The 27,163-nt window shown below is 40.7% G+C and overlaps 1 protein-coding gene across 8 annotated transcripts in view; it reads left to right on the top strand.

Moving 5' to 3' along the window:
* The window catches only part of VTI1A (vesicle transport through interaction with t-SNAREs 1A), a 342,439-nt gene that overhangs the window by 210,777 nt on the left and 104,499 nt on the right, over nucleotides 1-27,163 (top strand). The window contains exon 9 of one of the 8 annotated variants that reach the window (XM_032880038.1): nucleotides 21,195-21,301. The exons of 6 other annotated variants lie outside the window; for them this stretch is intronic. In XM_032880038.1, the coding sequence (XP_032735929.1) occupies nucleotides 21,195-21,267 (73 nt within the window). In that variant the 3' untranslated portion in view covers nucleotides 21,268-21,301. Of the gene's footprint in view, nucleotides 1-1,813; nucleotides 1,848-21,194; nucleotides 21,302-27,163 lie in introns of those variants that run through there. One more of the 8 variants, XM_032880057.1, reaches the window with a different exon arrangement.

Genomic DNA, 27,163 nt, shown 5'->3' with positions numbered 1-27,163 from the left:
AGCCTCTAGGTCGGTCTCAGCGCCTCTTCTCCTCTTAGGTTCTTCTAAATGCTTTTGGCCAGTTTACCTTGCAGAGTGCAAAACTAGCCCTGTGTCCTCCGGTGGTTCCCCGCTGCTTGCTGACACATGTCCTCCTTAATCTAAACACTAAGGTCTTTCAGTGAACATTCCACCTTCCTGTGCTCCTCCTCCCAAGTTGGATGGACCCATGGCCCTACTGAAGTCCACTACCTCCCATCTCCGAAGCTAGCCCGAGCCCTTTACTACTCCTCCACCTTTGTTTCTTCTGTTACTTCCTCCTGAATATCCTCCTTCTCCCACCTAGTATAGTCAGGAATCTTCTGGATGAAAGTGACAGAAACCCAGATTGAACCAGCTGTAAGCCACAAAAAGGAAATATATTGCTGCGTGTAAATAAATAGTTACAGGGCGGAAGCAACTGCAAACACAATGGTGTTCTAACAGCAGCATCGGGACGGGATCTCGCTTTCTCTGTCTCCCAACCCAGCTCTCTTGCACGTGGGTTTCTCCTTGTGGAGGCAGTTTTTGCCAGTTCTCTGGACACCCACTGAACATTACCATTTTTCCCCCAGTAGTTCCAGTAGAAGTCATAGCATGGAGTTTTACTGGTTCTGGTTTGGCTCTGGTTGGGTAAAAATCCCATTAATCCACGATTGGTCATTTTAGACCTGGAACCTCACACAGGGGATGGACATTCAGCCTGAGAACAGACAAAGCATAGTTTCCTAAGAAAAATCCAGGAGCTTTTACTGGAAAGGGGAATAGATACTGTGTAGGCAAAAACAACAGTATCTTCAGAATGTTCTAGATAAATTTTTATCTGTACTCTGCATCTCACCTGGAATACCACTCTGTCTGTCAAAGCTTTATCAGTTTCTCAGCCAGAAATGATCTGTCTTGGCACTGATTCTTCACAGTAGTTTGTAATTCCTACAAGGCATGAATGTCTCCTGCTTCGCATTATGTCTATTGTTGTTATACGCTTACCCGTCTTAACTTTCTTCTAGACCTTTTTTGCCCCCACCTCATCCCTCAGAGGATTGCATATAGCTCCCCACCACATTGTGCAACCCGCTGAAACAAACAGGGGTGGAAATCCCAGTGTAAGAGAAATCGGAAATCAGACAGGACCAGGGAATCCCTCTACTACCACCAAAGCGTAGACTTTGGACAGACTCGTGTACAGATATCTAGACAGGTGGAGAATGTCCTATCTGAAAGCAAAGCAGAAACACGATCAGAGAATTCAGTGTTTTATAAGGTGAAAGTAACCTTTCATTGAGGTCAAGCAGAGCCTTTCATGCCGCTGAGATGGTCCCTGGAAGGAATAGTTTTGGGGAGATGGTGACAGCTCCCAGGCACATGCCCGCCTGGAAGGGAATGAGGTATGTCTTTGTATCCGGTTCTGCTCGGGGTCCTCAGGTCTGGACTGTAAGCTCCTCGTGTCAGGAACCTCGTCGCGTTTAGACCAGGGTCAAGTTACCCTGGCACAGGCCTGATCAGTGAACAATCCTTGGGAGAATGAGCAAGAATAGTTTCACAGTCGCCGTGTAGGTCCACGTGGGTATAATTTAGTTGAAACCCTGCAGGTTTTTATCTATTGGACTTTGGCAACAATGTAAACATGCTCATTGAAAGAGGAAAAAATAAGGAACGTCACAATAACAGAATATTCCTGTCCATTATTTAATCACAATAGAAAAGCATCTTATATTTTCCTTGGTTGTGAGCCACAATTTGACCTAATTCTTGAATTGCTTCTCTTTTTATGATTTTTTCCTTTCTTCCCCAGGATACATGCCATTCTTTAGCGCGATGTGGAATATGAAGGCTGCACTTCACCTTCACCGTCAATGCCTTCTTTGAACGCAGCCTTGAGCTGTTAACTCGAAGCACGGAGCCCTAGGCCTTCCTTATAAACAAGTAATGGAGCCCTCGGCCCCCCTTGTAAATGGCTATTTATTACATATACCATCACCAAACAACATTTTACAATTCCAGGCCCCCACACCATCACACCACTGTCTGCTCCATTGTCAGCTGAGGGAGGCCTTCGGCCATCTGTTTCATTAAACGCCAGAGGCAGTGAACAATATCTCAACTTCATAAAGCAAGCGTCAGGGCTTCTCTCTTCACAAACCTCCCCCTTCTGCTGCGGCCACCGCCGCTGCCACCACCACCACCACCACCACCATATTTTTTTGTTTGAACGCTCACATTGTAAATTAGTGTATTCACACATCAATTTTAAAAGGCTCGCTGTGTTGTAAGATGGGACAAAGCAAGCTCAGTTAACAGCTCAGGCACAGTGCAGGTGGTCCAGCTAGCTGCTACCCAGATCAAAAGTCAGACCACTGTGAGTCTTCTTTTGAAAGTGCAGTTAGGGAGACAAGGCAAGGCTTATCTGCACAAACAAGAACGAGTTATAGATATACATCACAAATGCAGGAGGACAAAAAGGGGTTTCATAATCTTGCAGGATAAGAAAACCTTCCAGTGCTGACAATTCTGCGGGCATCTCTGGAATATGTAGCTTGCTGTTCTCTCTCTCTCTCTCTACCCCGCCTCTTTTTTTTTTTTTTCTTTTTCTTTCTTTTTTTTTTTTTTGGTAAAATTAGTCTTTTATTGTGTGGTGATTGATAATTATTATTTATGCTTTGGTGCTGTTCCTAAAGTAGCTAAGAATTTTTTTAAGCCACCTTTGAGGCAGGAAATGGCTCCTTTTCATGGCTGCATTTTATTTTTCAGCAGCATTTAAGGACAGACTCCTATTTATACCACACAAGCAGTTTTGTCTGTTGTAAACAAAGTAAGTGGCTGGGAATTGTGCTTTCCCAGAAATGTTTTCCAGGGAAGCCATAATAAGAAACAACTGTGTACATCTTGAGAGTTTGTCATCTAGGTATTAAGAAAGAATTCTTTGCTTTCAAGGGGGAAAAAAGCAAAACAAAAAACACGGTGAAGAAATATATTCAATATCTGAAAGTATAATTAAAATATTTCTTAAACTGCCAAAGTTGGCCACCTTTGCTGGTATTAACTGAGGTTGTTTTTATTCTTTATTTTAAATCGTCTCTAACATTTCTGGACAAGATAGAACTGAAATGAGAGGGAACATCATTTTTTTTTTTTTAAACGTCAGTGCCCTATTTAAAAAACTAGTGACTTCTTTGCAAAGTTATGTAGAGAACCTTGGAACGTAAGTATGAATATCAATGGAGAAAGTGAGAGAATGATAAATTTTACCAAAAATTTACAAAGAGTTCTGAGGAGGCTTAGAACTGATGAAAAGAACAACACTCTAATCTCCTATAAAATTACGGTTTACCTAGGAAAAAAAGAGACTCTGCTTTCCACTTCTGATACCTTAATGATTTTATGTATGAAGAAGAAAAAGCTATCAGCTTTTTAATTACCAAAATCAGTTAAAGGTGTCTGAATCAGGGCCCCAGAGCAGTTGCCCCTATCCTGAAGTGGGCTTCCCAGAGTCTCTGAACCACTAGAATTTTCTGAAAATGTTTACATGTGTGTACATATGTATCTTTCTGGGATTTTCCACAACATTTTCGAAAACCCACAACCAACTCCAAAGAATTGAGAAATGGGACATGGTTATACAACTGCTTACCATTCCCTTACTAAATGCCACTTAATACTTTGCTATTCGCGTGTATTTGCAATGTGTTGACCTACAAGAAACACTTATTTTGAAGTTTCTGCAAAATTTAACAAAAACTTTGCAAGGTATCTTCCCCAGGGAAATCAGATCATGTATCAAAAATATATCCTGAAAGACAGTCACAGCAAATTAAAATTTATATAGGATCTTGGGATTTGTAAGGCCCATTCACGTACATCATTTCATTTAATGTAATCTTGAAAAGAACTCTGTGGGTTGGTATTGCCACTATTATCCTTATGTTATAGATCATCAAGACCTGCCGTAGTTGAGTCTTGCCCAAGGTCATTCCACCCAGATGGGACAGAACTTGGCCCAGTATCCTGGTTTTAGCCACAGAAACCATTTTCTTAGCAGTAACAACAATAGCAACATCTTCAAAAGCAAATATTTAATGTTTATTCTGTAAAGGCAATGTGTTAGGATGGGAGATTCAACAAACTCGGAACTCTACTGCCAGATAGTTCAATGTCTTTAAGAAACAACAATACATAGTAACTTGTGCTGTACATAAGTGGAAGATAAATGCAGGGCATGAGCATAGGAAGGAGAAATCCCAGGGGCTGTGGTTAGGGAGACTTTATAGAGGAGGTGGCAGGTATCCGAGCCTAAAAGTCCCTGCCCAATTCTCAACCCACGTGTGGGGTTTGCTGTTTCCCTTTCTATGGCAGCTTCAAGGTTGTAACTCCCCACAACAGAATTAGAATGTTGGGGGTTGGTGTTAGAAAGATCTGTTTGGCCACCACCATGTTGAAGGCACGTAGGAAGTTAGCCAACAACGTGTAAAGGCACGTGCTCCTAAGATAAGTATGATCCAAAGACCTGTTGAGAATTTTTCTTTAATTGTCATGGAGTTTTTTTCTTCAAGCAAATATGATGAGCTTGAAATCACCTAAATAATCTCATTTCTAAACAATCATGAGAAACCTTTTCACATTTTGTGCCCCAGTTTTAGAAAGATACTGAGAATTTTCATGCACTTGACTAAAATCACATATTTTTAAAAATTTTATGACCTTTGAAATTATACTGCATGTTGACCATTTCACAAACAGATCAAAGAATATTGGCAGAATACATTGACTATTTTATTGTGGCATATTATTTGATAAAAAAATAAAGTGTATCACTTCAAAATACTGAATTTTTTCATATATTCCAATTAAACTTTTCTCATCGAATGGGCTTATAGAAATTTAGTTAGTAGAAAACTTGCCCAGCCAATAAAGAAAAGCTTTTATTTTCTATTCTGTATACATGATCTGAAACCATAGCCTGTTAGGTCTTTTAATCTGTTTGTTCAAGGCCAAGCTATTTATATGTATAATTTTTAAAGCTTCTGTAGAAAGAAAAAAAGAACATTTTATTTATTCACTGAGGTTTTTATGTGCCTTGAAATTGCATTGATAAAGTATTTTCAAGCTCATGGATGTGGAGGAGATAAAAGGTCTCTTATTTTATAAGGCTTTATATAAGCTTTTCAAATGTACGGTTTTCTCATGGCTAGAATTTTTTAAATAAAAATTATTTCACTATTATAATTGGAGTTTGATGTGGGCATTTTTTTCTTTCCCTGAATTACATATTAAATTATGTGCTCAAGATCGTCTTTATTACGTTTTACCTTTTGGATTTTAATAGTTCTCTTACTGGAGAAAATAATTTACTAATCTTCACTGTTAGTATTGGGCACCTATTTAATATAACTAGGAGTAGAAAACCCAAAAATCAGATTTAAGAGATAAAAAATGAAAGCTATAACTTGGTTTTGCAACATGTTGGTATGAAGATGGGAAATTATTTAACCTCCTTCTCCTAAAGAACTTTTGCTAAGCCTGGTAGACTGTGAAAAGGAGGAAGGAAAAAAAAAAAAAAAGAGGCATTTTTAAACTCTGGGGCAACTGGATTCAGACCAGATTCTGGGTGAACATTAGCTGCTGTTAGCTCTGCCATGTCAGGGCCAAGAAACAGCTTTCCCTGGCTGGAGCATTCCCAAGCTATCATGGCCATCAGACAGGTGGGGAATAAATATTGTAGAATGGTAGGACATTTGAAGAGCAAGCTCCTGATCCCCAGGACTAAAGTTGGACAGGCTTCAATTGGAGCAAACAGGTGTTCTTGGGAGGAACCGTCCTCAGGTGGCTGGGGGATGCCATTCTTTCACATACATAAAAAGTTCCCCTTCCTTCTGCCTGCAGGAAAATTAGAATTAACTACAGCTTTTTCTTTTGAAATGGAAAAAGAGAACTAAAAATATGGCACCAGGTTTTGGCTCCAACTGGATTTCCGTGGAGCATGTAATCTATGATGAATGATGAGTGTTCTTGAAGTAAAGCATCCTTGTTGTTTTCAGCATTGGAGATAGTGTCAAAACTGAATGAATTGCAAACAATCTTTTTACCAAAGAACCTGTGAAGTGGAGTAGCCTTTCTTTTCCTTCTTTCATTCATTTGCTCATCACCAAATATTTTGTGAGCGCTGGAGATGGAGTGTAAGCCAGAAAAAGACCCTGCCCCCAAGGCCTTAGCCTAAGGTGTGGGAATAGTAATTGGTTAGAACATGAAAGTGAACCTGAGTAGTCTTTCGGAAACTGTGGCTAGATCTAAAGCAGTTGCTCGCCTCAGAAAGGTTTCTTTTCTGTAATGGCACCACTCTGAGGATGTGACTAACATATTTTATTCAGGGCACCCTTTTTAAATCACATTTTTGCTATAAAACATAAAATAGTAGTAATAAAGGTAATTCTTAAAGGAAAAAACCATATTTAATCCCTCCACCTTGAAACAAACTACCCTCTTTGATACAAGTGTTCCCTCCTTCCACTCATGATCCACGTAGATTATCATGTTGCTTTTCTCGTGTAATATTATATCATACACGTATTTCTGTTTTCACGTTTTCCTCATAATTTTGTTTCTTCCTCATTAAAAAGTCTTTTCTAATAACAAAAGTTTTTTTTTAAAGCCTCTTGTTTAAAAAAAAAAAAAAGAAAGAAAGAAATTTATCAAGGAACAGGGAGAAAGCCATCCATAATCACAGTGGTGAAACGTAGCAACTGTAAAGTTTAACACATAGGATTTTTCCAGCTCTTGCTATACCCTGATGCTGTGTGTCTGCGTTCATAGGTCATATGAATCTCTTCGGGTGGTATCCTTGGGGAGAATAAGTATTTCTCTCATTTGTGACTTGGCCATTCTTGAGTCCCTCATCTTAATCTAATTTTGTGGTCAGCTGGGACATATCTTTAAGGAACTTTTTCAGGCTAAGTACATGATGTGGAAATCTCTGAAGAATCGGGTTCTTGCACTGACTCTTAAGATGGCATTTCCTTTCCCTTGTTCAGTAGGATCTTTCTTCCTCTGTCCTCTTGTTGTTTTGAGTTTTTATTTGGGTTGGTTACTCTTGAAAATCTCTTCTTGGATCTGCAAATGGATGGCAGCTTTCTGTGCTTAGCCCTGTCTAGTGGTTGTCCTTCGTCTTCCAAACTGCCTTTATGGGAATGAAATGGGAATTCTTTCTTCCCCCACTCCGTGACTCTAGCATGAGAAATGTCCAGCCCTTGGATGTACAACTGTCCTCTCCTCCACCACCCCACGCAGGCACACTTTACTTGGGAAGACCACACTTCCCGGCATCCAGTGCCTTACACCACAGCCTTCCCATTGCTCTTCAGTGTTGCTTTATTGTTTTCCCAGGAACTCTAGTTTCTTACTGGCTGTAGAAAAGAAACAAGATGCAGAGTATGGAGAAAGAGGAATGAATACGGCAGTCCAATTACCTCGTAAACTGCAACATACACTCATGAGAGAGACAGCCGCTCAGTTCCTGCTTTTGATGGACATTGCAACTTTTTTTAATCTAGTAGCAGACTTTGTGGAGGGTAGACTACTGCTTACATTTTTTAGCCCTATTCATTTTTTTTGTAGTGGTAGAAAATCCTTCCAGACTCTGGCAATTTATGATGTCCGTTTTGGTGTTGTAAATTATCATCATTTTGTATTTTTTCACCCCAGTTTAATGGGTACTTTGATAGATGCAACATCAGGAGCCTTCACCCAGGCACCATTTTAAACTGGAGACTGTGAGTGATCTTTAAAATTGCCCTAGATGAGGGGCCCATACAAACCATGTCTTTAGCTCAACCCTTGGGCCTGTATGCCTGGGTGGTCTTATTTTAACTGTCGCTATTTAATTATTGATGATTTACTGACACAAGGCATGGAAGCCTTAGGGAAAATGAAATCCCACGTGCCAGTTTCTTTAGATGAATCTTCTTTGAGGTTTAAGTGTCCCTTTCGGTAATGTACTGAGTCAGGATTTAGGGGGTCATTCCAAATACTGCCTGGGAAAGTCCACTGTGCCATCTCTATTCACTGACGGAGACTATCGATGCGTCTTGTAGACAAGGCAGGACTGCCTGAGCTTGGTATGATAGACAAGCCCATCTACCATAGGCCAGGCGTCCTCACACATTTCCCTGTCCCCCATTTCCCTTTTCTGTTCCTCCTAGGGAGAAGTCTAATCTCCAACAATAATGGTGACTTACCTACAGGAACTGATTTCCCCTCTTAAGGCTCCTATGCTGGGAACCATTTATTAGGAAAGTGGTAATAGACTCCACAAATACATGAAAGGAGCTTTCCAGGGTATGTGGGGATGGAGTATGATTCTTACCTTCAGAAAACTCATGCCCTAGTCAGAAAGAGATAAGGAGTGCAGAAGTACTAACTCGAGACATTTGGTAATCAGAAACCTCAGGGCACAGTTCCAGAAGTCTGGAGATGATTGTCAGCTTGGAGTAATCAGGATGAGTTTCACAGATGACATGGCGTTTGTAATGGCCCTAGAAGGAGGGTAACATTTGCCCAGGCAAAGTTAAAAGGCATTCCAGGCTAAGGAAACAGCATGAACGGGGAGATAGCATCTTGTAAGGCAGGTGTGGCAGACAATTCAAATCAGCTCTTTATTTTTGACTATATGATTTTTGCCTTTCATTTTCTGATGTCCCCCTTGAACAGTAGAATGTGGGTCACTTCACAACATATTTGCTGTTGTGCCCAGTCATCTGCTTCCCATCTTTACCCTCCACTGGGGAGATAAAAGATTGGCAAAGTCATAATGGGCTGAAAACCTATGATCCACCTTCTCCCACCATCATTATTCCTTACTGAACACCTACTACACACTCCAGGCAGAATGAACCTTATTAAAAGGCCATTTTTATTTCATAGTTTTCATATAACCCATTGATGAGTTTTACCTCACAAGGTCATATTTCCTCCTAAACATCCCTGCTTTCATTGCTTTCCTAAGGATTTGGAAAGGTACTACAAGTACAGATGTGTGTAGACAGAATGGACCTACTCCACCAAAGGTGGGATTTTTTTCCTTAGGAGCCCCTGACCATCAAAAATACCATTCAGAGCCAGTACCCAAGAATCCTCCTTGTAGAGCTGGTTCTCTTAATCATTAGGCTTGGCTGTCTCTTCAGATCTGCCTAGGCAATAGTGTGACATAACCAGATTCGTCTCTGAGGATACATCGATATAGGACAAAAGTGGAGCCAGATCTGGGAAGATGTTAGGAGGTCACACATCAGAGTCTGGATGGACTGAAATCAAACTTGACAACATTGACTGAAATTGGCCTGGGCATGGTGCTACCTTTTTTTTGTTTGTTTGCTTGCTTGCTTATTTGTTTTTAAAGCTAAATTTTGCTTTAATAGGACTTGAGGTTTTTAATCCAGCTTTGCTTTGGTGAAAAAGGTATTAACCGTGTGTCTTGCCAAGATGTCATTTTAAAAAAATTTTCCAGGAGGCGCCTGGGTGGGTCAGTTGGTTAAGCCTCTGCCTTCAGCTCAGGTCATGATCCCAGAATCCTGGTCCAGGGATCAAGCCCCATGTCAGGAGTCTGCTTCTCCTTCCGACCCACCCCCTCTTGTGCTCTCTCTCACTTTCTCTCTCAAATAAGTAAATAAATAAAAATCTTTTTTTAAAAAAAATTTCCTAGTAAAAGCCATCTCTGGCACTAGGGTTCTTTTTAGGAACACACCTGCCTTGTTAATAAGCAAGTTCTCTGGATTTTATTATTTCCACTTGCAAATGGGGATGCTTAGCAGCTAGTCTGAAGAGAAGCTTCTGTCCTCATCAGCATGACTAAAGGGTTCATGAGATTCTTGCATGTAACCGGCGTGGTTCTACTACAAAATCCTTGGCCTTCAAATCTATAAGGAGAAGGAAGTGTGAACAGTCAATACACATTAACTGATGGGTGACAGGTCAGCACACCGTACTGGCCGTGATGCAGTCTGGGAGGTTTCTTTTTCCTTCTTCTGATTTGTATTTATTCCACAGATAGTATTATCAAAGCAAAAGAAAACCACATTTTTAAAAAGAAAAGGGAAATAAAATGACTCATAGCCCAACACACCTATAATTTTATCTTTTCTTTTTCTTTTTTAGTCTTTATTCATAGGTCAACATTTTTCTTTATGTGGCATTAATACAAATTTAAATTCTGCCTTTTTCTTTTGAACTTCGCATGATAGCCTGTGCTCCTGTGATCCATTTAATACTGTTGCCATCTTGTCTTTTTTAATTGCGTTATTAGGACATTCGTAGAGGTTCAGGAAAGCATAGGGGTGGCACTCATCCGTTTTTCAGGAAGCGGAAGGACTCCCTCTACTATGTCTTATCATTGCCCAGCCTGATAGTGAAGAGCACCGTGAGTTTTGAGAAATGCATACTGAAATGTCCTCATACCCTCCTATCCTCTCCACACAGGCAGCTAGCTCATACTCATTTAAAGGTTCCTGATGATGTTAGCGACAAAGCATAAGTATAAACAAAGTAGGCAGGCCGCTCTGTGGTGGAGATAAATGTGGAGGGTTCCAGAAATAACCCCCTTTTCCCACAGTATTCCCTAACTGACTGAGAGGAAATAACTGCCCTCATCTTAGGGTTTCATGCATCATCTTTGTCAAATGCCAGTACCTTCATGGTGACTTAGTGTCATCCATGGCATGTCCTTGGTGGTGTGTTAAGCAGAGGAAGTTTGCTTCAGCCTCACACGGAGCAGCACTGAGGAGCAGCTCTGTGTCAAGGAGGTCGGGCGGAAGGCTGAAGGGAAGGGTGGTTCTGGAGCTGCCTCAGAAGGAGACAAGAGTGGGGTGACACAGTAGGAGGTGCCCGGCAGCCAGGGGGCAGCATGGAAGCATTTTGCACCTGATGAAAGAGGAGAAATGGAGGAAGGGGGATGAACACCAAACGTCACCATTTTTCCTGAGCCCAGCCTTGGGGAGGATGATGGATGACTTCTCGTCATCTTTTGTATTTCCTCGGGGGGCATCTGAAACGGAATCTCTCGACTGAGACCAAAGGTTGAAAACTGCAAGCTGTGGGCCAGAAGTGACCTGCAGAACTTCTTTTCCTTCTTTGGTTTTTGTTTGTTCGTTTGGTTGGTCTTTTGTTTTGTTTTTTAAACTGAGTTATTAGTACATAGAGTGGGTTTCACACATTTAGAGTTTGATGAGTTTGCGTGCACTGTGTAACCTGCACAACACATCAGAACAGTGCTCCTGCTCTAGAAAGTTTCCTCCGGGCCCTTTGCTCTCAGCTCCCTTCCCTCCTACCTGTCACAGGCAGCCACTGACCTGCTTCCTCAGGTAGAGTATTGCCTACTCCAGAAATTCACGTGAATGGAATTATACAATATTTTGTCTTTTGCGTATAAACTACTTCCACCAGCATAGAGCTTTTGAAATTCATTTGTGTCCTTGTGTGGATTACTGTTTCATTCCTTTTAGTTGCTGAGGAACATGCCCTAGTAGAGATTTAGTACAATTTATCTACCCAGTCCCCGGTTTATGGAGGTACAAGTTGCTTCCAATTTGGAACTAATATAAATAAAGGCGCTGTGAACATTTGCGTACACATTTTTCTGTGGACGTAGGTTTTTATTTCTTTTGGATAAATGTCTAGGGGTAGGATTTCTGGGTCATATGGTAAGTACATGTTTCATTGTATAAGACCCTTTCCGAGTGGCTGACCCATTTTTGCATTCATATATCAATGTGTGAGAGTTCCAGTTGCTCTGCATAGTTACTCTTAAAACATTCAAAATAGCCGTCAGTCATTAAAACTCAGAGCCCTTTAGATGGGCATGTGGTCCCCAGCTCACCCCAGTTTCTGTATGGCCCATTTTGCTCATGTATGTCATCCTCCTCTCACCTATGGGTCTGTGACCCCTGCCTTAGAAATTCTTCCCAGCAATATTATGTCCCGTGGTGTGTGGCAGGACATCCTGGTTAAGAGCAGGTGGGCAGAGAAAGGCAAATCTGAGTTAGGATCTCTGCCTTGCCACTTATAAGCTGTCACTTTGGACAGTTTACTTAACTTTGCTCAGCATACATTTTTGCATCTGTAAAATAGTAAGGGTATCTTACTCAGTGATTTGTTATAAAGATAAAATAATGTAGGGGCACCTGCCTGGCTCAGTTGGTAGAGTACCCCACTCTTGATCTCAGGGTTGTGAGTTCGAGCCCCATGTTGGGTATAGAGATTCCTTAAAAATAATAAATAAACAAATTAATTAATGAAATAATATAGAGCGTGCCAAGCACTGGGCAGGGCCAGGTCCACAGAAATTGTTCATATTTTAGTATGCACTTATTAGTATCATGGGGTAGCCCAGTGATTCTCACTTGTGTGTTTGGGTGTGTGCATCAAAGAGGAACTTGCACACATTTTTAGAAAACATGGATTCTTGTGCCCCTGTTTCCAGATCCGCTACAGAAGAATGTTCTCCTGGGCTGAACATGAGTATGTGCAAGGCTTAAAAGTTCTGCAGATTTGGGGATGGGCAAGCCTGGTCAACAACCATTGGTTGACCAGGAAGATGGTAATAGGGAGCCCTACATTCTAAACTTAGCTCTAACAATAACTAGCTCTGTGACCTTGAACAAATCCCTTAGCCTCTCTGAGAGCAAGTTCAGCTTAGATCTGACTCTAGCAATTTGGTCTTTCATGGTAGACAGTGGTAGACAGAGACGGATGAGTTGGAGGTAGTTGAAGGCTTGTACCTGCTTCCCAAGTAATATGTCAAAATGAAAGCAGATCTTGGACTGAATTCTGCCATGCCTAGAAGCATGTGTTGGCAAGCAGGCACAGGAGCAGCCATCCATCCTGTCCTATGGGACCAATGAAGTCCCCGTCCTCTGACCTGATGGCAGACTGCATTGACAGCAATTTGCCTGAAAGGATCACTAGAGGCAGATGTGAGAATATTCCAACAATACGACTTGGCTCACCTTCTAGTCAGAGTCAGGTGAGAGATTCCTCTAAGTGACTCAGTCAGAATCCCGAGTCAAAGACACCATTCTAGGGTCACTAGATCCTGATGCCCTTTCCATGCAGGCGGTGGAAGTGCCAAGGACAACATTTCTGGGCAGTCCACACAGCTTCAATGCCATTTCTAATGCCCTCATTCATAATTATTAGTTATGCTAATTAAGAGTAGCTAATTAATAAGATAAAGATAGCTGCCACCCTTGTAGTAGCTGTCTGTGGAATATGGCTTTTCATTAGTCTTTTTAATGTGAGCTAAACACCCCTGAAGTGTGTATTCCCATTAGGCCACTTCAATCATAGACTGACTACCCGAGGGTATGGATTAAAACTAACTAACACACACATTTCTGTCCCACTATCTAGACAGAAGTATCTCATTGTTAATTACAGACAGTATAACAGATGATCTCTCAGGTTCCATCCAAACCTAAGATTCAAGCTTTCTGTGTGGGAAGGGCCTTAATACTGATTGCAACTTAACCTCTTCCCATCCTGAGTCTCCTCTTTCTAGAAATCCCTCTGCATCCCCCAAGCCATACTAGTGCTTTTCCTTTCTCCATGCTGTCCTAGAAGCATATGTCTCTTTCATGGCATCTCATCTCAGGCCAGGGAGCATAAAATGAGGATTCTAACCCTTGCAAAATGGCATCCTTTTTGATTTACCCATATCAATCTGCATTACTTCCCAAACTTCAGTGATTTGAGACATACCCGCATAGTTTTAGCCTCGGCTCTACCTACCTAACACTTCTACCGCTGTTTTTCTTCAAGTTGGCACACTCTTGCTTAATCTGAAATACTTTCTTAAGCTTTATTACATGGAGAATTATCCTTATAATCATGGTTCGAATGGCTAGTTTGTTGTGGGGTTTTTTACATATTAAGTGTAGAACTTAATGTCTTAAATAAAATGTTGAGTGGTTATGAATATTTAAAATAAAAAATAATCATCTCTGTCCTGCCTAAAATGAGCTCTTGAGTCTCCAGCGGGCTACACATAACACTGTGGGAACCCTTGCTGTGCTGGTCTCATCAGGTCCCTACCCATCTCCTCCACGAGACCCCAAGTCCCCGGAGAGAACACTGGCTTTCATCTCTCTCTCGTACCATGTCAGGAAGCCTGGTTCCTGGTGCATAATATGCACTCAATAAATGTTTGATGAATAAATGTTTCTCTCACTGTCGCAAGCAAAATACCATTAGCAAATAGAACTATTTCCTGTTTTCTCTCACTTTGATTCCCAGCCTCTGGTAACTTAAGCATCAAACGTGGACTCGAAACAGAAGGAAGTAGCAAAACATATAGAAGTGAAGGGATGTATGTCTTCCTGTCTCCTAAACAGAAGTGTCACTCATTTAATTCCTCTAAAGTTAAGGAGAACTTAAAACTGTGGGCCGCTTTAATGTCAAGTGATTTAAAGTCATAGGCGACTTTTTGGAGCACCTGGGTGGCTCAGTGGGTTAAAGCCTCTGCCTTCAGCTCAGGTCATGATCCCAGGGTCCTGGGATGGAGCCCCACGTCAGGCTCTCTGCTCCGCGGGGAGCCTGCTTCCTCCTCTTTCTCTCTGCCTGCCTCTCTGCCTACTTGTGATCGCTGTCTGTCAAATAAATAAATAAAATCTTTAAAAATAAATGAATAAATAAATAAAATCAACTGACACAAGGCTCAAGGTGGAAAATGTAAAGAATGTTAAGAGGGAGTTTCCTAGTAGCAAATGATGATTGAAAAAAACAATGATGACATTACCATCTCAGCCTCCCAGAGGAAGTACAAAAAGTGAATTCCAAGTCCTGTGGTTACTGTTTCCCAAGTGCCACCCCTGGAGACCCAGGAGGTTCTCTGGCCCGGAGGTGTGTACCTGCAGAGCTTGCTGGGACCACCTGTGCTCTTTGGTCCCTGTCCCGCAGAGCAACGAGGCATTCCTGATCACAAACTGAAAAGAGCTTATCTGTTTCAAGGTCAGCTCTCCTGTCCCACTCGCATCCCCACCACACAGCTCCGCGTCCTACTTGCCTGCTCTTTTCTGTGGCACCCACAGCCTTTTTGCTGCTCAAGGGCAGACTGAAACCTGCTTTACTTCACCTCCCCTGTGTCTTGCCAGCTCCTGGGACAGAATGGACACCCAGGAAATGTTTGAACAAATGAAAGAGTGGGTGAATGAATGAATGAATGAATGGACAAAGGAATTGTCAAACAAAAGAACCGAGTGAGTTATGATTTTGGTTTATATAAACCTTGCCAACTTTTAACGCCCTGCATTTTATTAACAATCTGGAAGAAAACACATTTAGGAGAAAACTCTCTAAACATCTGAAGGCATGCTTGTGAATGGCAGAGTTAGTTTCTTTTGGGGGGGTACATTTTTACTTCTAACCTCCTTTAAAGAAAGTTTGATGATTCAATTTTTTTTAAATTTTTTTTTTAAGATTTTATTTATTTATTTGACAGAGATCACAAGCAGGCAGAGAGACAGGCAGAGAGAGACAGAGGAGGAAGCAGGCTCCCCGATGAGCAGAGAGGCCGATGCGGGGCTCGATCCCAGGACCCTGAGATCATGACCAGAGCCAAAGGCAGAGGCTTAAACCCACTGAGCCACTCAGGCGCCCCCAATTCCATTTTTAAAAAAATAATCTTATTCAATCTGAGTTGGTCTCAGAAAGCAAATATTGCAAAGTAAATCAGTTGACTAAAAGTTCGAAATTCACCTTCCACTCGTGTTATCTTTAAATTACATAGGAAATGTACTACATGAAATTTCTTTGAGCTCTTTCTGTTAGTTTCCAAAAATGAAAACTTGGAATTTAGAAAATATTTATCTTAAATGGTACCTACCTTGAACTTTTCTGCTTGGTACTTACTACTGTCATTTTAAGCATTTGCATTAAATTACATAAAATATTTTAAAAGTTCAAGATTTCAAGTTTGGGGTTGATGCTTCAAGCGTTAGTAAGAAACCTATTAAGTAGACAAAAAGGGCATAAGTATTGAGATATAAAAGGCCTCTAATTTTCCTCAGCCTTTAAAAAAAAATTCTATTTTTTAATGTTTAAGGTGAAAAAGATAAACAGACTTGTTGGTTTATTTGCATGGGTTTTTCTTTTTTCCCATAATTGCTGAGGTTGTTTTGTTCATAAAAAGGGAAGTGGTGCCAACCTCAAGAGGCAATTGCCCAGTCTCGATTTGGGACATTGTGAAAGTTCTCTAGCTTTAAACACACACTTGCAAATATGGTTCCAGTTTATGATACAGAGTTCCTCCCTACACTGTTTGGAAACTCTGGCAGGCTTATTCCAGGAAAGGCACAGAGCTTGAGGCTGGGGGAAAGGACCCTGAGGATGCCTTGGGCCAGCACTTTCCTTCACCCAACAGCCCAAGAGCAGGATGCCTGCGGTTGTAAACATACGCCTTCGAGAGCCCTGCCCCTCTGCACGTGACCCGTCCTCTGAGGTTAATGATGGTCACTTCAAATAGAAAGCAGAAGAGGCTAAAATTACTTTCCTAGTCATTTTTGCTGCCTTCTGAAAAGTTTGATTACAAGGACAAATTGTTACGCAAGACTTCACATCAGTCTACCTAACATGGTGTGGAGCACTCCAGGGAGTTTTCACAGAAAGAACCTCTTGCCCCTACTTGCCCCAGTGTGTGTGTTTGTGGGGTCGTCCATATCTAGAGGAAAATGTAATTAAGGAAAATGACTATACATATTCAAATGGGCACCTCTAGAGAAATTCAGAAGTATTCTCTCGAGGCTTTATCTCTATCTGGGCCATTCGTCTTGCTCCGTTTTCTACAAAGTGGGGTGCGTTTGCAGGCTTATTTGCACACGGGGAGCCTTCAATTAACTGCACCTGACTCACAATCACAGCTGGTTGTGAGGAGCCCAGAGCCTACCGCTTTATAGTTCTTCCTTTCAGCTCGTGAGAGTTACAGATGTTTTACTAGGTTTGCAACACAGACATTATCCCTGAGACTGACTTAGGTGTGTTTGGAGACTAACCTCAATATAGCAGCTTCTGGTATCAGGATGGATTTAGTCTTTTTTTTTTTTTTTAAGATTTTATTTATTTATTTGACAGAGATCCCAAGTAGGCAGAGAGGCAGGCAGAGAGAGAGGGGGAAGCAGGCTTCCCGCTGAGCAGAGAGCCCAATGTGGGGCTCGATCCCAGGACCCTGAGATCATGACCTGAGCCGAAGGCAGAGGCTTTAACCCACTGAGCCACCCAGGCGCCCCGGATTTAGTCTTGACCGAAAACACAGGGTCTGCATTCTGTATTCATTTGGCACTGTTGAAAGTGAAATGCCTTACTAATGAAGAAACGCGGGATTGCTAAAATGAATTTGCTCATCAGTGCATTTCTTTTGGTTCACCATAAAATGACTAACCGTAAATTAAGGAAGCCTCAGCACAACCTTCTTTGGGTGTTTCCCTGGTGCGATCCTGTTTGCTTAGTTTTCTTCATTTGGGCTGTGTCTCCGAGAAGAAGAAATAATAATCACCACTTTGTCAGTATACAGTCTGCGACTTGTTGACGCGAAGAGTCAGGTCACAACACCCAGAGACTATGTGTTTCCCTGCTGAGGGATTGTATTTTCTCGAGTGTGGACGGAACTGCCTGAACAAATCATTAAGTGACACAAAGGGACAGGCAGAGAGAAGTATTCAAAAAGCCTCTGACCTCTGCTGCAAGGGTGGCTGACAGAAGACACTGGCTTTAATTGTTTGTTTCTCTCTTGCCAATTTCTGTTTCAACAAAACATTCCGCGATCTTGAGGCAAAAGGTGATTGGGAAGGCAATATTTTGATTTTAATGGTTATATCAATCTTTCTTTATCCAGAATGATCAAAAGTATTTTCCTAGGTGTAATCAAATGGCATTTATACACAAATCATTCCAGTGAAGCAGAAAGAGCCGTATTCATTTACTGCATAGAAGGTGGGATTTAAGCACCCACACATCTTTTTGCTTTTCTTCAGTTTGGGGTATGTTTAAAAAGAATATTTGGGGCACCTGGGTGGCTCAGTGGGTTAAGCCTCTGCCTTCAGCTCAGGTCATGATCTCAGGGTCCTGGGATTGAGCCCCACATTGGGCTCTCTGCTCAGCAGGGAGCCTGCTCTCTGCTGCCTGCGCCCCCCCCAACCCCGCCCCTGCCTGCCTCTCTGCCTACTTGTGATCTCTGTCTGTCAAAACAAAACAAGAAACCCAGCATTATTAAAAATGTCAATCCTCCTCAAACTTTAAAAAAAAAAAATTAGAATATTTGATGATATATCTGCTCCAACTGAGAAATGAGTGGGCTTAAACAGGTTTACTGGTTTATTTTGTTTGTAGCTATGTTTCATAATAAGAAATAAGAGAGCTTATTAATCTGTTAGTATATGTACATTTGTTGTAAGCTCTTTTTTGTTACCCTATGGAAAGCATTCATAGACTTTTGTCTACTTTCATTCCTTTTACAGAAACATTCAGGATTATGTATTCATACTTTAAAATAAGAGGATTCATTTGCTTTGGAATGGAAGCTTCCCATTGCATTGTAGAGTCATAAACTAATATATTTAGCAAATAATGTCAGAGGAACCTTAAAAGTCAGTCCTGATCATGTTTTTCTGCCGATAAGAATTGTCAGAATCCCTTTTCTCTAGAGCAGCATTTTATATACTCAGAAATGAAAACCAAAAGCACAATCTAGCTGTGGCAAGTTTCCCTAGATGAGACAGTCCCCCCCCACGTCGGTGAACCACGTAGCATATCAAACTTGAAGATTAGAATGATACGCCACTCTCTCCTCCAAACACTGTATATTTGTCTCACCACGAGGACCGTGGTTTACCCCAGTCCCTGGCTCTTGCCTTCCTGCATATGAAGCATTACCCCAGTTTTTGCTTACACTAGCAGACCACCTCCACCGGGTTTATTGAAAACTATAGATGTAAATTCTTCGTGATGAAACCAAAACAGGAAAAAAAGAATTCTAACTTCATTTTTTTTTTTTTTAGTTTAATAACTTATTGTGTTAAGTTAGGACAACACAGAACTATTGCTTAGCAACACTGGATTAGGCAGAAAATAATTTAAGCTCCCAAATGAGAAACATTTGTAATAGAATATGTTCTAACACTTGCTTTACCACATGGCTTAACACCCTTTTGCTCACACATGGTTAAACACATGTTTGAACTGATGTTTTAACACCCGTCTCACACATCTTTATGTTCTTTGTTCGCATATGCTTAAACACATGCTTTGACACCCTTCGTGCTCTCATCGTTGAACACAGGCTGAGTATTGTCTTGGGTCTCATTCTCCAGCAGTTCATTGGTTGGTAGCCAGCCAAAGACTGGTACCTGGTAAAGCAACAGCTCTTTCTGCTAGATGACCCCTGCCCTGGGGTTTCTTCAGTCTGTCTGGAGGGGAGAATCCTCATGGAGGCTGACCACCTCCACGGCCGTTTGTGTCTGCCGTACGCCTGAGCTGAGGCTTTTCAGCAATGAGTGTATCACGTCACAAAGTATTAGTTTCCAAGCTGGCCAGTCCACTTGCATTTTCCTAAACCCCCGAGCTCCAAAGTTGTACTCATGGCCAGATGCAAAGTTGAAGTGATTTTTTTCCCCCTCTTAAGCCTTACTTGGTAATTTCAGTAGAGTTGAAAATACACATACTCGAATGGGATATTTGTTGCTGAAATCTGAACATAATTAGAAAGACTCTGGCCATGAGTCTGATGGTTTGGATCCTCTCTCTTCTTTTTCCTTGTGTTATCTGCTGTCACCTTAGATGAGGTGACTGTCTCCTCTTCACTCCAACCACCAAAACCTGCCATTGGTGGATTCAAAAAAGGTTAGCTCGTTTTCCTAAAATTCTAGGACTCGCTCTGTGACTGCAGCTTAGAGCTAGATGGCTCAGGTTGGAGTCAAGCTTAGGTTTCCTCATTTGTAAAATGGGAGTAATAGTGGAACAGACCTTATTGAATTGTTGTAAAGGTGAAGTGACACGACACTTGTAAGTCACTTACACAGTGTCTAGCACATAGTAAGTATTCAAGAATAGTAGCTCTCCATTCTAGTACAATAAAACAGTGATAATAACCTAAATTTGAACAGCATACTACAGTTCATAAAACATGTTTTAGCCATATTTTTTAGATCCATCTCAGAACACTAGGGTGTAAAACATTCTCCCCATTTCACAGGTAGGCAAACTAAGACCCATATATCATACTAACTCTGCTAGAAATCTCATAGCTAGTAAGTAGCGAGGTTAGATGTTCAGTGCTGGTCTCCTGACAGCTAAGCCAGTGTTTTTCCTAACAAAGTTACAAGGCTAAGTTCTGTATGATGGACAAAGAATTACCAGAAATAGCCCTTCCCATCAAAGAGCTTACAGAAGAGGAAATATACTGACAAATGAAAAATAGCTTCCATTTATTGAGAGAGAACTATAAGCCAGATGTATACAATGTACTTTATAGTGAATCATCTCTCTTGATCTTTACAATTGATTTGACAGGGGAGGAAACTGAGACCTAAAAAAGCCTAATTAACTCACCTGGAGTCAAAGAACTAATAAGCAGCAGAACTAGAATTTGAACACAAGCCTGATTCTAAATAAAACCCATACTTTTAACCATTACTCATATTGGCTGTCAACCAACAACAATAAATGAGTCCATACACAAACAACAGCTATTGTAAGTCAGTTCTGGATGGAGTAAATTCCTCCCCTAATCCTTCCCGGCTATGCTGTTCTCTGATTATTTGGGTGGTTTTTTTTTTATTTTTTTTTTTATTTTTAACATTATAAAGTGGGTAAATATATCAGGAAATAAAAGCTATGGCTATTGTTTGAGAGCAGTTAGTCTATACCACCAACTTAATGACATTCAGGACTATAAAATGTGTGCCTGGCTAAATTTTCATGGAAATTTTTTTACGTGTAACCTGTGCTCACAATATCTGAATATAAGAATCAACTTATATTATAATATATTATATTAAATTATATTATATATTTATTATATTATATTAAATTATAATATATATGTATAATATATATTATAATATATTATAATATATATTATACATATATATTATATTATACATATATATTATATTATAATATATTATATTAAATTTTGTGACTTTCAGGTCCCAAAGAGTGCTAATGGATACTAAATTAAATTATTTGAAAATAAATTCTACTTCATTGACTGGATCCTAAAGGTCGGTGTTAAGGAAACCATATAAACCCTTGAGTTTGGTGAGTCAGAAGGGCATTTTTCACTATTGTACATTAATAACTCAAGTCATCTTCATAGCTGGCTTTAAAGATTAACTTAAAAGTGACTAGAATCCTTAAACTAACTTTCCATGTTAAATTGGTTTGGACCCAGATGCAGAGACTAACAATCAGACCATTTAAACAAAGAACAAAATCAGCCAGGAATAGCAAGGCTTAGATGCCTGACTTAAAGATGTAAGCAGGAATTAGTGATTGACTTCAAATGGCCGGACGATCTCAGAGGAAAATTTGGGGGACTCTTCATTCCATTTTGCCCTGAACACAGAACTGTTAGTACACATACCTGGCAACATCAAAATACAGGTGCAGATTTGGGATATGTAAAGCCTGACTTCAGTTTCTTTATATCTTAACTGCATTTCACTATGTTGAGGTTCAAGATCAAATACTTGCATTTTAATGTAGCATTTGCCAGATTTCCAAACCTCTAAGCACAAAATCCTCAGGCTTCATTTCTTTGCTTGCCTGGAAATCTAGGTAGCACCGAGCCAAAAGTTAGAAGTTATGAAGTGAGATTATACTTGATTGGGAACAAAAAAAGTCCTATGTCCAGAAATGCAGATGTGCACAGCGGTCCTAAGGGAATGTTGGTATTTGATCTCCGAGTCTTAAAGGTTCATGTTCCCAAGGTTAAGAGATGCAGAGAGCCAACTTTTATTTGTAACTAATGCTGAAATTACTCTGGAGATTCAAGAAGTATTACATTACAAATCACTCAGCTTTGGAAGTCCTATAGCTAGTGAGTTACAAACATCACTGTGTGAGAGAAAGGGGCAACAAGTGAAGGACATCATTCATAAACTTCATTTATACTGTTGCAGTGTGGTCACGGGTATGCCGTGTGAGTCTTTGTTCCAGTGAGAAAAGGAAAAGAGAGAGTAAGAAGTCCGTAAGTCAAGACCCCTACTAAAAGAACAAGGAAGTAAAGCCCTCCTTGTCTAGGGGAATTGGGAAGGGGGTGCAGGAGGTCAGCTCAGGCTGAGGCTCCTCTTTTTCTAATATCTGACTTCATGAGCTGAGACAAGTCCCATATTTATTGAGCGAGGAAGGTTCCTATTTTAGTGAACGTTAAAGCCTAGGTATTCACAAAATAATATCCTTCAACAAGCGGGGTACCTATGGCCATCTATGTAAAAGATACACATAGAAGGCATTTCACCTCAAGGGGGGAAGTCTTTAGTGGAACCAAATATAATATTAAAATCAAGAATAGTTAGAGGCATTAATGTGTCACACAGCTGCCCTCCCCTTTTTTTAACCTTAATAAGCTGTATTCCTGTAACAGGTACTTTCAACTCTGGTATAACTAATTGGACTTCCTTTTTGGCTAGATCCTTTTTAATTTCTTTTTTTTTTTTTTAAGTAAGCTCCATACCCAATGTAGGGCTTGTACTCCCAAACCCCCAGATCATGAATCACATGCTCTACTAACTGAGCCAGCCAGACACCCCTAGAACTTTTTCATTTTAAACTAAATAATGTTCTGATATTCTCTCTCTCCTGTGTGTGTGTGTGTGTGTGTGTGTGTGTGTGTGTGAATAACTTTGTTTCCAACAACAAAGAGAAAAGGGATAAATCTGTGTCTTGGTAGCAGGAGTAAGCTATTATAGGTAAAATTTATCTTTTATAACTTTTTCACCAATATATGCCACTAATGTGCTTGCTTTCATTGTAAAGTTAAGCTGTCCTTTTGCTAGGAAATGTTTCCTTTAAGAATTAAATCCACTAGGGATGCCCGGGTGACTCAGTCGGTTAAGTGGCTGCCTTCAGCTCAGGTCATGATCCCAGGGTCCTAGGATGGAGTCCTGCATCAGGCTCTCTGCTCAGTGAGGAGCCTGCTTCTCCCTCAGCCTGCCGCTCGCTCTGCCTGTGCGCGCGCGCGCTCTCTCTCTCTCTCTCTCTCTCTCTATTAAATAAATAAATAAATAAAATCTTTTTTTTTTTTAAATTAAATCATCATACTTTGGGAGGGTTTTTTAAGTGATCAGAATGCATGGTCTTAAAAAGATGGCCAAAATTTGCAATCTAGTGCATAATATGTAATTAACCTACATTATATAATTGCAAATGTATGATAGACTTGAAGTGGACACTATAAAAGTAAAATATAGGAAAATGAAATGAAATGAAACACATATTATTTACATCACACTAATAAATTCAAATTCAGGTTGTGGCATTTGAACATTTGCTACTTCACTCATCCTCACTAATGATATTTTTCAGATCTTAGATTTTAATAGATGCACTGTAGAGTGTAGAAATAATCATTATTTAGGTAGCTGAAAAATAGCTTGCCAAAATTGATAATGAAAGTTATTCAAGATGTTCTGTCAAAATCCTTTCCAATTAGTGTTGAGGTCTTGAAGGGCCAGACTTAGCTTTTTATTAATATGTTCAGTTTATTAATGTATTTTTTGATGTATGCATAGTGCGGCTATCTAATACATCTCATGATATTGCATAATTATGGTGCCTTTAATTTGTTGTATCCCAGTCTATTCTTCTGTCTTATTTAAAATTCTTATAGCTTCATAACTAATAACTCATTAGCAAGCCTTGCAATGTACCTGAGGTTACCTCTAAGGCAATCCATATTTAACAATAAACTAGAGAAATATCTGACTGCTTGACTGCCATTGACCAGTTTAAATATTTAAAGTTATCATTTGACCTTTGTCTAACCACTTATAGAAAATGAAATAAAGGTTGTGTACGAATTGAGGGAAAGAAAAGTCCTTTCAGTCTTTTCTCAGTGAAGAAACTAGTTGTGCTGTCAGTAATCAACTACTTAAATTATATATATATATGTGTGTGTGTGTGTATATATATATATATACACATATATATATATGACACCATGCTGACAATATATTTTTTTAAAGATAAAGGGCCCAGTTTTTCTTTTCCTTCTTTCCTATTTTTCAATAAGACATAGAAATTTAAGCATGTCATTCTTAAGCGTTCAAGTTCAGATTCGTTGTTAATTATCATAATAATATTATATTCCTGTTTCTTCTATTATATCTTAAAAGATAGCTTTTCGCTTGTTTCCTTCTTCCCATCCATATGATAGGAAATCAAGACCGTTGTTTCTAATACCTTGCTTGCTTTGCGCAGAGAAGTGAACACAGTTAACAATTACAGTGGTTCAACGCCTTGATCACTGAGGTGTCTCTTACGTGTGTCCTTTCAGCTCCATCTAATAAGGAGTTGAAGGATGTTACAGTTAGTCCAGCGTAATGCTATGGCCACAGTGATGTGATTTAACCAATATTTATTCAGTGTCTACATGATAAAGATAGGTTAGGGGGCACCTGGGTGGCTCAGTCAGTTAAACATCTGACTCTTGACTTCAGCTCAGGTCATGATCTCAGAGTCGTGGATCGAGCCCCCCATTGGGCTCTGCACTCAGCAGGGAGTCTGCTTAAGATTCTCTCTCTCTCTGCCCACGATCTCTCTGTTGCTCTCTGTCCTCCATTCTCTCCCTCTCAAATAAATAAATAAATCGTTCCCAAAAATGAAAATAAAAATAATGTTAGGTTCAGTAGGGATACAAACACGGGGTGATGCCAAAGACACCCCAAATGAGAGGGTGAGATAATGAGGGTCTATTTTTAGATGCTGTATCGGTTAAGATGTTTAGATTCAGGAGGAGAGAATCATCCAGCTGATTTAAGCACAAAGAGATTTACGAGAATAGCTTATAGACTCTGGGAAAGCCAGTGAGGCTCTTTTGCATGCCCCACAGCATGCAAAGAGTCAACGCAGCCCTCCGGGCCGGCTCGCTGCAGCGGTCCTACACCACAGGGCATGTGCGATACAGGAGCTTGACTCCGTCGTCTCCGCCAGAGCTGTCCCCAGGAAACCAAATGCAGTCCCCTCCCCTGTGTCTGTGCGACACACACCCGCCGTCTCGCTCCCCGGAGGCGCCGCTCCCGTGCGCCTGCCTCCTATGGCTCTCATCCACTTTCCCAATCTTGCACCAGCCTCTGCCTCACAAAACCTGAGCCACATCTGGAACTGGCTGCAAGAGAATCTCGAGAATACAGTGCTTCCCTTTCCCGCCCTTGCGGCCAGAGAGCTGTGACAGGGGCTCTTGGTCTGTGTGGAATGAGCCGTTTGTGCAGTTACCACAGATCACAACCCCCCCCAGGGATGCTGTGCATTAGTGAGCCCCGAATTGTGTTTCAAGGAACCCTAAAATTTGGCCCACCCACCTCAAGGCTGCCGAGGAGGTTTCCTCTGGAGCAGCCATGCCACTTCCAGTCACCTGGTGAGTACGTCTGTAGTTCGAAGAAAGTTCTCTCGTGCTCTGAGTCTTTGTTTCTCTTAAGTTTCAAACCGCGGCTAACCTACATCCGTGCCTCAGTCCTCTCCCTGCTACCTGTCCTGCGAGACAGGTTACCGCAGATAGAGCCCAGTATTTCTTTCCAGAGCAAATTAGTTAGTTAGGGAAAGTGCTGCTAACAGGCCCATTCATATGAGGGTTTTTATGAAGTCGCCACCTCCTGAGAATCTGCCTTTGAGTTGTTTCAAAGCTTTTCAAACATCTTCTCAGAAAACCTCAGCAGTGGAGGGCTACCCAGTCATCATAGCCATAGGGATGAAGGGAATGGACACGTTTAATTACTCTTCAGCTACTTTATTTCATTTAACTTCAAAAACAAAATTAGCGGTAGCAGAAGACAGTGGTTACACGAGGTTAAATTAATCAGTGTGTGCTAATTAAATAACTGGTGTGCCTATTCCGTTGGTGCCTGTTTCAAATGGCGGGAGCGCTCGTGGTGAGCCTCCCCTCCTCTGGTCTCTGTATTTTTGGTGTTCTGCTACACAGACTAAATTGAAAGGAAACAATCTCCACGTTAAGTAGGAGAGCGACAACGCCGTTATCTCCACCTGTATGGGTTGCTGGGGAAAGATTCTGGTTGGAAGCTTTTCCCCCTGCAGCTCCTCTGGAACAGGGCCGGCACGCCATGTATGGCCGTGTAGGAACCACAACTCACCCACTGAGGAAGCCTGGGCTCTTGCCACCAACCCACGATGGCCCCATCTTTCATGCGCTTCGTGTATTTCTACCCCAGAAACAGACCGGCAGCCCAGTGCTGCTTGAAAGTACTGGAAGCTTCCTTTGTGTCCACAAGGCAGTTTGTCAGGTTGTTCTGACTTGCTTAAAATAGGCTTCACACTATTTCATTTTTGTCATAATCTGCATAGTTTTCTTATACCAAAAAAAAAAAGGTGAGTTTGTTGAACTATTCAGAATGTCTAAATTCTTAAAAAAAAAATTAATTGCATCTCAATTGTTGACTATCTTGAAACCTCAGAAAGGTGTAGACAAAAAAAATAAAAAATAAAATTCCCTATAACCTCATCATCTTAATTGTTGACTATCTTGAAACCTCAGAAAGGTTTAGAGAAGAAAAAATAAAAAAGAAAATTCCCCATAACCTCATCATCAATTGAACCACTGTTAGCACTTTCATACAGATTCTTCCCGCCTTTTTTCTATGCATATTTTGCATAGAAACAATTAAAGATTTCATTGGCATTTTTAGTTTTAGAAACCTGCCTGTGATTTCTGTTACTGTGAATAAAAATTTTAAAGTCACTGCCCTAACTTGGCAGATGATGTATTTTAACATAAAGAACATAGAATCTGCCAGAATTATTTATTTGAGTTTCACCTATAAACTGTACAAGTCGCTTTGGTTCACAAAATTGCCTTGTGGGGCTTTTTCCTACCTCCAGCTATAAAGCATCAAACCAAACTTAACAGCTGCAGCCCTCGTAGCATTTTATTAAATCTATAGTC

The sequence above is a fragment of the Lontra canadensis genome, unplaced genomic scaffold (genome assembly GCF_010015895.1).
Source record: "Lontra canadensis isolate GAN:19392208 unplaced genomic scaffold, GSC_riverotter_1.0 scaffold3, whole genome shotgun sequence".
NCBI classification, from domain to species: Eukaryota; Metazoa; Chordata; class Mammalia; order Carnivora; family Mustelidae; genus Lontra; species Lontra canadensis.
Note: the sequence above shows the minus strand (reverse complement) of the source record. Positions and strands in the feature narration are given on the sequence as shown.